The 11553-nt window shown below is 45.8% G+C and overlaps 5 protein-coding genes across 5 annotated transcripts; 2 read left to right on the top strand and 3 right to left on the bottom strand.

The window, feature by feature from the left end:
* Positions 1-521: 521 nt before the first annotated feature.
* On the bottom strand, positions 522-1610 carry CCR75_003893 (uncharacterized protein). The gene is made up of 2 exons (XM_067961984.1): positions 1240-1610; positions 522-1178 (listed from the first exon to the last, which is right to left on the bottom strand). The coding sequence occupies exons 1-2, from the start codon at positions 1515-1517 to the stop codon at positions 821-823; spliced, it is 636 nt and encodes a 211-aa protein (XP_067821685.1). The 5' UTR covers positions 1518-1610; the 3' UTR covers positions 522-820.
* A 48-nt stretch (positions 1611-1658) lies between these two features.
* On the bottom strand, positions 1659-8572 carry CCR75_003894 (uncharacterized protein; the record flags this gene model as incomplete). The annotated part of the gene is made up of 9 exons (XM_067961985.1): positions 1659-2061; positions 2131-4389; positions 4453-4521; positions 4583-4810; positions 4877-4948; positions 5010-5081; positions 5150-7124; positions 7194-7313; positions 7376-8572. The coding sequence occupies 3 exons, from the start codon at positions 8570-8572 to the stop codon at positions 6183-6185; spliced, it is 2259 nt and encodes a 752-aa protein (XP_067822062.1). The 3' UTR covers positions 1659-2061; positions 2131-4389; positions 4453-4521; positions 4583-4810; positions 4877-4948; positions 5010-5081; positions 5150-6182.
* Positions 8573-9027: 455 nt separating this feature from the next.
* Positions 9028-9600, top strand: CCR75_003895 (uncharacterized protein; the record flags this gene model as incomplete). Its single annotated transcript, XM_067961986.1, has 1 exon — positions 9028-9600. One exon carries the CDS (start codon positions 9028-9030, stop codon positions 9598-9600), a length of 573 nt encoding a protein of 190 aa, XP_067821683.1.
* Positions 9601-9719: 119 nt separating this feature from the next.
* Positions 9720-11259, top strand: CCR75_003896 (uncharacterized protein). The gene is made up of 4 exons (XM_067961987.1): positions 9720-9987; positions 10056-10144; positions 10200-10282; positions 10356-11259. Exons 1-4 carry the CDS (start codon positions 9775-9777, stop codon positions 10418-10420), a joined length of 450 nt encoding a protein of 149 aa, XP_067822063.1. The 5' UTR covers positions 9720-9774; the 3' UTR covers positions 10421-11259.
* Positions 10765-11196, bottom strand: CCR75_003897 (uncharacterized protein; the record flags this gene model as incomplete). The annotated part of the gene is made up of 1 exon (XM_067961988.1): positions 10765-11196. One exon carries the CDS (start codon positions 11194-11196, stop codon positions 10765-10767), a length of 432 nt encoding a protein of 143 aa, XP_067822136.1.
* Positions 11260-11553: the final 294 nt, after the last annotated feature.

Genomic DNA, 11553 nt, shown 5'->3' with positions numbered 1-11553 from the left:
CGTCTGCTTCATGTCCGTATTCTAAGCTCCCAAAACTGTGTCCGCCATAGTGAACGTGATGGCAAAAACCAGTTTCAACAACACGAAATTTTATGATGTATAATTACGTAAAATCAATAATAGCACCCTATCACCTAATCATATCAGTTTAAACCGATAAGCCAATCAGAGGTGTTTTGTCAAAACGTTAATGTCTGTGGCAGTAGTCGCACCTTTAAAAAAATTCCAAAAACAGTCATTTCTTATTGATAATAAATACAACTAAATTTTGTATTGCACACTTCCTCGTTATATCCTGCGTTTTGCTTCCAAGATTGTGACAAGTCCCGGGTCATGTAGACTCTGGCTGAAAGAAATACTTCTTTACTGAAACGCTAAGATTGTCAACTGAATATTTATCTACACGACACGCCTAAAATTGCGTATTTAGAAGTTAAGTGTTGCTCTAAGTCAAAGTTTAGTTTTCTGCGCATTTGCTAAGAGCATGATCTCATGAGAATTGCAATATTTAAGACGTATCACAACCAGCAAAGCAAAATTTAAAATTTGTAAAGTTGGCGACATTCCCGTGCTGTCCTGCTCATATTGTACACGCGCCACCTTGCGATGCGCTCCTACAATCATCGCTACTACTCTATCTTTTAAGGCCAGATCTCCAATGGAGATCCCCGGCAGCTTTGCTGCATTAACCAGCCTGTGGACCAAAGAGAATCGACGAGAGCGCGACGATTTATCGTGACTAAGCGAGCGCAACAACATCGAGGCAAAAATTAACTGCCTCATTGAAGGAGGCCACTGCAATATAATATAAATGGCTTCTTCAAACTCCCAAAAAGTCCATTGCAGAAGACAGCGCCTGCCGAGTGCGGACTGTTGCTGGCTTCACATCCCTAGGATTCACTGTTGGGTCCATGAAGCCATTAGCTGCAATCTGCTGTGCACGCTGCGAGTCCGACTGCAAACTACGCACTATGACTGCCTCATGCTTGCGCTTCTCGTTTTCTTCACGCCGAACCTGCTTCTCAATGTCATACTTCTTCTGGTGCATACGATAAAGCTCCTTCTCTGCACGACGAAGCCTTTCCTCGGCCATAACACGACGGCGCGTCTCTTCCTCAAACCGAGCTTCCCACTGCTTAAGTTGCTCTTGCAGCAATGCCTTCTCTTGCTGCCATCGTCTGTTGAAACATTTAAGATTAAAAATCTAAAATTCACCAAATAATTGAAAAAATCTCTTACTTTTCATCCTCGGCTTTCTGAGCGTCCAGAGTAATACGATCGAATGCCTCCTGCTCAAGACGGCGCTCCAAGTCCTCGTTTACATATTCGAGATCATTCTGGCGCCGAGCCTGCGCCTCCACGAAGCGCTTGGCGTCCGCCAGCTCGTTTTGCAGACGCTGCACCAGTTGGCTGTCGTTCCTATGTTCGCGCTCAAATAGCGGCACGCTATCCATGTCTGTGCGCTGGCCAAACGAAGAACCCCAATTGCCACTACCTGACGCTTGAGTGCCCAACATTCTGCTTCTTTTGCCAATTCCCCGACTGAGGTTGGTGGAAGTGAAGGAAGGGGGGAAGTTTCAGATTCAGAATGCGGTTGACATATTGTAAACCTACCCCGTTCCGCGAATAGTAAGATCAAGTGAAGTGACCGTCATCGTTGCGAACAGTTTGCAACCCCTGCATGGGATGCCTTTTCTCTTGCTAGATACTGAGAAGTGTTTTTCCCGCACGAAAGGTCTGAGTCCAGATCAGATAAAGAGATCACAACATTTCACTACAAAGTCATTTACTTCTTTGTTACATAATACATACAAGCCATTTGTGTCCATAGAAAGATTTGCTATGATGGGCAAAACAGGGCAGCCATTTGCGATCGTGTCGATACTTATCTCCGCAGTAGCACAGCACAAACCTCAAAGACCATTTTCTCACCTCTGCACAGCAACTCTTTTTACTCTGCAGCAGCAAATTGTCTTCTCTGAATACTGGACGTTTCACGTGTTACAGCTGGCAGTTCGTCTCAGAACTGCTGCCAAACATCGCATCGGCTGAAATGATGCCCTAAATAACTCAGATGCAAGCGTTAGACAAGGGATAGACCCTTCTACATACATATCCAACAAATCCTACCATTGGCGAGTATCGTACACCCTCCAAGGAACGGCCATGAGTACGCACAGTTGTCATTAATGCCACACTTTCGTCTTGCTGCTGCGCAGCTTTGTCACCTACGCACAGCGCACGGCATTTTTGATAAAACATACGCAAGAGCACTGCTACCGCGCAAGCAGTAATGATTAGGTCTTGCCAAAACCCATTGCACTCGTAAGTCAACCACGAGCACTGCACGCAAGATGTTGCGCCTGATTTTGCGTCGGCACCAAGTGGGCATGACTCAAATGTTGCCATTCCTTGTTTGTATACAAAAGTTCCTCGAGGACTTGGTTTGCATTTTAAAGCCCCGCGTACGTTGGAAAAAGAGCCGGCGGGACATGGTACACACACTCTATCATTTCCATTCCAACTTTCTGTAATTGAGAAAAATGTTCCGCGTTCACACGCTAGTGCTCGAGTTGAATGAAACAGTGGCTTGACCATCGATATGTTGACCATTTCATATGCCAACGCCCACGTTTGATTCGTACGATTTAAGCGACGAACCAGAGCTTCTCGAAACGACATGGATTCTATCAGATCTGCTAGGTGCTCGACATCTTCATTGTCACTGCCGTTGCCAGGTCTAGATCCGCTTAATTTCCCTCGAAGCTCGTCCAGTATTTTCCTCGTTGCTATGACTTCTTTTTGGATAACGTGGTCGGTATTCGTTGTAAACGCAGTATCTGGTATCTCTGTCATATCTACTGCAACGAGAATGCGAACTAGTTGAAAAGGATTTTCAAGCTGCACGACTTGCAACACATGCAATACGCATTCTGAACCAAAATAGCTTGTCAATATCTCTGTCCACGCCTGTAGTAGCGCTTGAATAGGCGATTCATGGTATTTTGACTCGAGAACGAGATCTTGAAGCTCCAAGCTTGCCAACTCTAAAGCCAAGCGAGGCCACTCTACATGATCATATATTTCTCCTGGCTTGGCAGCGCTGCACACAGTGCCACCAGGCAAAAAACTAAACAAAGGCCGTTGACATGGAGTGCACATTGTTGCCCCGCTCGTGGCTGCAATAAAATTTTGGTCACACAGCTCGGGTCGAGTCGCACCTTTTAACGCCACGCAGTAGCCATGTGGAGCCATTTCACACTGCGTAGAGCCACTTCTAGATGCGAAGCTTCCTTTTGGGCACTGCAAACATATATTTGATCCCCTTCGCGCCGCAAATGTCCCCCGCGGACACGGTTGACAAGTCCTCCACGTGCCATCATTAAACATGCCGGGTTCACACTTTATGGCGTTTGTCATTGTGTCGTATCCTAACCCAGGAGCCGCAACAGGAATGCACTCATCATTGCCAAAATTTTCTGCCACGGTTCCATTTGCACATGTGTTGCATTGCATTTGAGCTGACATGTTGGTTACAAAACCTGGTTCGCAAAGGATGCACGCCTTGATCGATGCGTTGTAATAGCTTCCAGGAGAGCACGAACGGCATTCAACGTGACCAGGATATGGTGCGACTGACCCCGTTGGACAGGTCTTGCACCCTGCCGATGCAGCCTCGTCTTGAAATGTGTTTGCTGGACAAAGTAGACACTCGGCTTCGCCTTTAGTATTCACATACGTCCCCGCCGGACACAAAGTGCAATTTTTCGCCCCTGTTGTGCTTGCATAGGTCCCAATACCACATGCAGAACAACTTGTGGTGCCTGGTTGTGCGGAAAATTTTCCAGGATTGCAGGAAGAGCATACTGTCGCTCCATCACTGGTCGAAAATGTCCCCGCGGGGCATGGTGTGCATGATTGGGAAGCACTATTACTGGCATAAGTACCTGGAAGGCAAAATTGACACCCGTCAGCTCTTTCGCGAAGAGAAAGTCTTACTGTTGATCCAGGTGGACAGGGTATGCACTTCTGCCGAGTACTCGAGTTCGAGTACGAGCCTTTAGGGCATAATTCACAATACTCAGTAAATTCACTTGCGAGGATTTGTTGATCCAATGCAATACTTGCGTTAAGGCCAGGTGATGGTAAAGTTTGGTCTTTCCTCTTGAATGTATAACCGTCGCCACAAGTACAAGTGAGGTTGCCTGACAGCAACACAGAAGGCAGCGGACATAAGAATCTATTGCCATCAAAGTCACCGGGTCGTGCAAATTCTTGATTAATCCTACAATGCCATGTCAGAAGTACAGCCTACGGCATTAACAAATGCCTTACCAAGATTGAGGAAAGTCTGGAGCAATACCAGTAAAATCATTTTTGCCGATATTGCTGAAAGAAAATAGTCAGCTCTTTGTTAATATTTGTGTCACGATATCACATTCAGTGGCGTACAAACGTTGTAGGTTTGACTGATTCGATAGCTGTGGTAAATCTCCCGTGAGCATATTATGAGAAACATCGCTATCATTGCCGTAATAAATGTCAACAATTCAATACAAAAAATACATCATTCGCTGCGTACACGATCGAAAGAGAAGAGTTTTCGTCAGGGTCATGAGGGTCTTCACGGCCCCACAGCGACAATTGCGGTGGAATTTTACCCGTCAGGCTGTTGTGCGACAGATCTCTACAAAGTTTTTTAGTAGAATAATGTTTGACTTCGACGGCCCCAAGGTCTTACAATGACTCGAGAAACTGGAACACTGGTAAAATTGAGAGATCTCCATGAAACGCGTTGTAGCTGACGTTACTAAAAATCAAATAATATACAAAATCAATCGATAAAGTCAATGGCCGCATACATACGCATACATACATGCTTTGCAAAAATTTGCTCGCAAACAAACTTTTGGAAAGTCTTTGCTTAAATTTGTTATTGGATATGTCCCTTATCCAGCAAAACGTAAATAACGTTTCCGACTGAAAAAAGCAATTAGATGAGGACGTACAAGTGTTGGAGCTGATGAAATGCGTCAAAAAAGGTCAGCGTGGAAGCTGTAAGATTGTTGCTCGATAAATTGCTGCATAGCATAAAAAGTCATATAAACTAGTCTCTTATAGGACAAACATAAGCTACTGCCTCACGTACATCTGTTCAAGAGCGTCATTGCCAGCAAACGACGCTGAAATATTTCCTTGTAAATTATTTCCTCCAAGATCCAGCAATCTCAGCATTGTCATGTCGCCTAGCCAGTCAGGAAAGTCTCCAAATAGCCTATTTCCTGAAAGATGCCTTATCAAACACGTCGATAGGCAAGACGCTTGTTTTGGTTTTAATGTGTGACTTACAGCTGCTCAAGTGAAACCATGACACTAAGATCGACCTTAGCTATTTCGCACTGCAACGATTCATTTGAAAGAAAGCTAACACCAGCAAGTTTTTGTCTGTCAGCGAATTTCGTGACATTTTTAGTATAAACAAACATGTGTGTGATTGTGGTCGGCTCTGTTAAGACATCGCACCGAAGTCCCTTCCATGACCATAGGAGTTTACTATCGGGTTTGCTGGGACTTTTTGTGGTATTAAGTATTTGACCCGTGCACGGGTGGGTCGTCACACCACGTGGGCAAGAATTTGTGCTCTCGATTGACTCAAAACGGTAATAGTCTTCATCAAAACCAGTGCACCACGAGCGCATGGCTTGAGAGTTCTGTGTGCGACACTCACGATACATTTTCAGTAAAGCATCCATTTCCACTGATGCCACTGGGTACGTGTGATCAACATCCTTGTTAGCAACCGGACTTTCCGCCGTTTCTTTTGCTACTTGGTCTGCTAGCTCCTTAAAGTTGATAAATGGCGAAAGCATGTCTAAAATTTCATCGCTTCTGCACCAACAGACAAGCACTGACAATATGAGAACCAGTGCTCTCTGAGGTTTCCAATCCATGCTTATCTTGTCCTGTAAAGAGCAGAAAAAGCTGTCGAGGCAAGTGGAATAAGAAGACAGGCAAGAAAGGGATACGCGATTATCTACATAAATGTCAACGCAAATAGTAAAAAATATACCTTGTGCTTTTGCTGAATTTAATTGTCTAAAGGGCGTAACGGTCTTTAAAGGTTGTACAGAGAGTTAGTGTGCAGCTTCAAATTCAGATAGCGGTTCAGGATTCCAGCATCATTAAAAAGAATTGCCGTCAGGCACAGGACGCGCGTGAAAAACCATTTCCTCCCGGCGCAAGCGCTTGATTTCCTCATCTTTTAATCGTCGCTCCTGCTCCTCTCGCTGCTGACGAAATGCTTCTTCACGTGCTCGACGTTCTTTTTCTGCTGCTTCAAATGCAGCCCGCTCTGCTGCTCGTCGTTTTGTGGCCAACATCGGAGACTCGGTTTGAGTCAGAGGTTTCGTACTAGCTACTATTTGGACAAGATCCGACTCAAACACAGGCATTGGTTTTGCGCGGAATGTGCCTAACGCCTTTAGACGTTCTTCTTCATCTCGTCGCTTTTGTTCAAGGCGAGCGTGTGCTTGATTAAAATACTGCTCTCCAGGTAATTCAAACGGCTTGACCTCCGTAAGTGGCTTCGAAGAACACTCAAATTTCGCTGGGGTCGAGGCTACCCGAATAGGGTTTGCTTTAAACTGGCGCTGTTTTTCCTTCTCTTTCTCCTCAATTTTAATTTTGCGACTAAATTTTTCTTGGTATTCTCGATGGAGCTGAATGCTTTTAAGTGGTGGTGTTTCTGCTATTAAAGGTCGACGAATCGGACGTGGCGCGGACTTAAGCTGCTGCGTCGCCTGGCCTGCCTGACGTGTTTTCAAACGCTGTTCGCGTTCTTTGCGATGACGCTCTGCTTCTGACAATACAGACGCAGATCGGTCGGCGGAACTTGAGCAACTTGCTGAAAAAGCGCTCGGAGCCGCTCTCGGCGCAGCCAAACAAGCTTTTCCGTCTGATTTGGCTGGTGCGTAGCGAGTATACATCTTAGGCTCGAGAATACTTTTGTTTAAAGGTTTGGCATGAAATTTCTTTGCCAATTCCTCTGCATCTTGGTCAATGACTTTAATTGGTCGACGATGTTGTGCTGCTCGTCGCCTTGTTTCCAGTTGTGGAGTCATAGGCTGTTTGTATATACAGCAATGAGCGTTAGGTAATTATACAATCGGAGCAATTGGTGTAAGCATGCACACCTGTGTCAGGCTGCCATTCACGCGAGAAACCGCAGCTTTAACCTTTTTATCTGGCACAGGCGCAGGTGGCGGACGATGAGCCGCACGAGTCGCTGTATGGAGCTTAGGAGAGCGCGGGGTCTATGAAAAGCACGAAAAGTCAATCCATAGCGAGTAAGGCAATAATTGTTAACCCAATTCACCGTAAGTGCGAGCCGACTTTCGCGATATGGCGGAAATGGTTTAGAATAGTCACGAGTTAGTAATTTTTCAGCAGCAATCGGCGGCTGATTCTGAACGTGTCCTGATTCGCTTGTGTCCGGCCCACTTTGAACGCGTCGAATTCGATTATCAACCTGAAAATGTGGAGTCTGGGGTATCGTCAGCTGTTTCGTCGACCGCTGATGCACATTAGTTGGTGGCCGCTGCACTCGAATCTTTTCATGAAATTCTCGAATTTTAAGCTTTTCTAGTTGCAACAGCAATCGCTCCTCTTGTATTTTCAGTAGTTCTCGACTAGTGCTGCTCATTCGAGACGCATCATTCGAGTGTGTTGTACGTGTTTTTGTGCGCAGCTTCGGGCTCCTCGGACGAGTCACACGGGAAGATTTATTCTCCACTGGAGCGTCTTCCACGTAAAGCTCTTGCCTCAGCATCTGCTCGGCTTGAATTCTTCTTGAATATGACTGCGTGGGCTGCATGAGGTTAGAAGAGACGGCAGTATTAGCAGCTCGAAATCTACTTTTGGCGATGGAGTCGCTGTTTGCTCGCATAGAGGTTGAGGATGAAGATGCGTGTGAATTAAGAGGAGAAAAATGTCCTGCATGAATAGAACTGTGTGTAGAAGTATCCAAATCATGGAGCAGGTAGGAGGAGGTGGCTGAAGACTGGGAGGACGATGCGTAGTGCCTGAAAACCTCTTTGAAACTCTCTTCTCTGTCGTCAAGTAAGTTACTCGTATTAAGCACCGTCTCCACGTCTTCTATTCCTGGCATTGTAGTGTCCAACATGTTGATTTCTTCCATACTTTCATCCTGCTTGCCGTTGACTAACTGTGTAGACCCGGCGATTTCGTTACTTGCGTCCAACGTCACACCTAGCGCAGGCTCGGAAATACTTGATGTACAGCTAATTTCCGTTGTTAAAGGTGATCCCTTGGACGTTGCAGCCGACCGCGTAGGAGAAGAGAAGTAGCCATCAGCGTTGTTGACATAGCGGCGTTCCAGCGCGGGATTTTTAAGATCGTAATACGAAGGCGCGTTAAAGTTGAAATCTTCGTCATCGTCTTCATCTTCTGGCGCGTCTGTCTCGGGATCAGCACTATGTAGGATGCGCAAGTTTTTGCTCGAGTGTGTCTCCGGCGAAACCTCCTCCATGGTTGAGTCCAGAAGCGTCGCCATCAGCGCGAACACCGAGCGCTCGCGTGCGGAATTCAAAAGTGTTGGCAACGTCAAATGTAAAAACTTTTTAAATTACTGATGCGTCGATTTAATCGCTATAGACAGGAATCGATAATCGGAAACATATAAGTCTGCTATGTTGACGCTGAGTTCGCGCTCCATTCGCTCTGTCCGCGTAGCATCCAGCAGATACGTAGTAATGGCCAGAAAATGTTCTTTTTTACGTATAATTCTTGACTTTCTGCGTTTGGCATCACTAGCATATCGTGCGTCAACAAGGAAAGCCGGGAACGCTCGATTGTCGATACTTTGTTTTCGACAAGTTGGGACGAAAGCGGTCGCCGTGGCACCATGTTCCTCTTAAAGCGCCTTCGTCGATCGGTAATCCTCTGGAAGATGACGAATCCGCTATTTATTACTTCGTCAATGAAATTCCAAAAGGATCGCGAGAAAAGATGGAGATTGCTGGAACGGAAGAATTTAATCCTATTAAGCAAGACGAGCGCAAGGGCGCGCCTCGACTGTATCATAGCGCATCATTGGTTAACTATGGCTGCCTGCCTCAGACGTGGGAGGATCCAAACTATGTAGACCCGTCTACAGGATACGGTGGAGATAACGATCCTATAGACGTGTGTGAGATTGGCAGTTGTGTAGCTAGAATTGGCGAGATTTACCCTGTCAAAGTGCTAGGAGTGCTGGGCATGATTGATAGCGGGGAGACGGACTGGAAGGTGATCGCGATCAACCTTAATGACCCTCTCGCCGCGAAAATTAACGATCTAAAAGATCTGCAAAATACTCCTTTGTACGATGTGGTGCACCACGTGCATCGCTGGTTCCGAGACTACAAGATGCCAGATGGAAAGCCACCTAGTGACTTTGCCTTTGATGGTAAAGCACAGCCGAGAGATTTTGCTATTGAAGTCATACAGCAGACCCACCAGAGCTGGAAGAAATTGGTTGAAGACAAAATGACTTCCAAAACGAAGCTATGGACAGGCAATACCACAAACAATTTAAACTGATAACGCTTCGGCTGCTATTAATAGAACACTAAGCGGGGAGGACGTTATGCACAGAGATTAGCGATATTATAAACATTCCAAATCCTATAATGCAAGAGTTCCTCAGATACTGACTATGTTATGAAACATGACTTGTAATAGGCTTTTTCTTATAAACTTCACTTTCTAGCTGCAATGGAAGTCGCCAACATACCAAGCGACCAAGCAGACCAGGGCAAGGATGTAAACATGGTCGATGCGGACTCCACGGATGGCATAATTACATTAGACAAAGTTTCGCTGCTGCAAGAGAGCGTAGACAAGACAGCACTGAGCATGTTTAACGCGCTGCGGCTGCTGCCCGCCTCAAACGGAGACGACACGAAGAAGGAAGAGAACAAAGATGCGGTGCGATGCGGTATTGCGAGGTGATAGGCAGTTTTGTTTCAAACCATATTTATACGACGATTGCATAGATCATTACACTGGCCAATGACGTGTTGAGGATGGTTCAGGAGACCGACGTTCTGATTGATGACCTGCCTGGACTCGACAAGACAGAAGCGTGCGTCGCGCTGATTACTTTTTGAATGAGTTCTCTCTAATGTAAGCTGCTGCAGTGAGCAGATGGAGGAGTTGCGACGGCTACAAATCCAGAGCGAGGAGGAGGCACAGACGTTACGTCAGGTCGCTGAAGAAGCAGGTATGATAGGCGACATAGAGTTTGTACTAAAAAAATCGAAGTGAATGACGAACTAATTATGAATTTGGGGCAGAGCGATGGATAGGCCGCGCACGCGACTCGCTACGTGTCATCTCGGAAACGTGTCTTCGCCGCTAAGCTTCATGAATTTCTAGCTAAAGGATGCTGTATACACTACCATTTCAAGTTCTTGACGATAGTCGAGAAGTTATCGGAATGGCGTAGCAACAAATTACCTTGTCAAAAGTTTCGAGTATTTTGACTGGACGACTTCATCTTGTGGTCGCTCCGGTGGCTCTTAATATGCACAGTGATGGAATAGTGGCAATTAATGCCATATACATAGGAATAAATGTTCAAAGCGAGAGCATTCCAAAATCAACAACACCTTCTTACTTGATTGTACTGATGATGATACTTTATACCGCTCCCTACGTGGTCAATATCGGCATGATATTCTCTTTATCTTGCAGCCTAGCTGATCATTGGAACTTATAGTAAAGTGCGGCGAACGCAACGACTGCTGCCAGCACGGCATAGACTGGGCCATTTTGACCACTAATGTCCTGTCGACCACTTGCCGAGGCTTTGGAGCCACCCGTACTCGTGGTCGTAGTAGTACTTTCCTTCTTAACATCACCTTTAATCTTGCCGATCGCAAACTTTTTAAGCTGAGCGCGCGCATCATTTGAATGGCCGATGTCTTCAAACTCGTCGGTAGCATCCTGACCAGCCACATCCACCATAATTTCTGGACCGCCCGGGTGGTCATCCAAGAAGGATGTCACATCATACACCTTGCGTACACCCTCATTACAAATAATCATCCAGCAGTCCTCCGCAGTATTATGCAGCCTCACTTCCTCCAATGTAAACTCCTTTTCGACGGCGTCAAGCGTCTCATCATCGCCCATAATTGCTATTTGGGATGTTAAGTACTTAAGAATACGTTGTAATGGATTTCAATTTGAGGTTCTTTTTTACCTATTAGTCCAGACCTTATATGGCGTTTTATGCCGGTGTCCACATTGAAAGGGTAAACGACCAATTGTAGGCCACGGATTGCCGTTTAAACTAAGTACGTGCATTTGTTAGTCCAATAAATGTTCCGTTGGTCTTTCACTAGAAATAATAAGCTTTCCAGCGCTAAGAAATTACGCTTGAAGCAACTTCGCAGCCTCGTTATTGTAAAGGACCACTGCCAACTTGTACTGCTTCAGTACAAGTCCACTTCGCATTGCTTCATTGCGAGTGGTGCCTCACGTCACTTC

Source organism: Bremia lactucae, linkage group LG2 (assembly GCF_004359215.1).
Source record: "Bremia lactucae strain SF5 linkage group LG2, whole genome shotgun sequence".
Classification (NCBI taxonomy): domain Eukaryota; phylum Oomycota; class Peronosporomycetes; order Peronosporales; family Peronosporaceae; genus Bremia; species Bremia lactucae.
The sequence above is the reverse complement of the archived record's forward strand: the minus strand, read 5'-3'. Positions and strand labels throughout refer to the sequence as shown.

Coding starts and splice junctions, on each gene's coding strand:
- CCR75_003896 (XM_067961987.1), top strand. CDS start 9,775: ATGGAAGTCGCCAACATACCAAGCGACCAAGCAGACCAGGGCAAGGAT. Junction 9,988..10,055: donor AGGAAGAGAACAAAGATGCG/GTGCGATGCGGT, acceptor ACGATTGCATAG/ATCATTACACTGGCCAATGA. Junction 10,283..10,355: donor TCAGGTCGCTGAAGAAGCAG/GTATGATAGGCG, acceptor AATTTGGGGCAG/AGCGATGGATAGGCCGCGCA.
- CCR75_003893 (XM_067961984.1), bottom strand. CDS start 1,517: ATGTTGGGCACTCAAGCGTCAGGTAGTGGCAATTGGGGTTCTTCGTTT. Junction 1,179..1,239: donor CAGAAAGCCGAGGATGAAAA/GTAAGAGATTTT, acceptor ATGTTTCAACAG/ACGATGGCAGCAAGAGAAGG.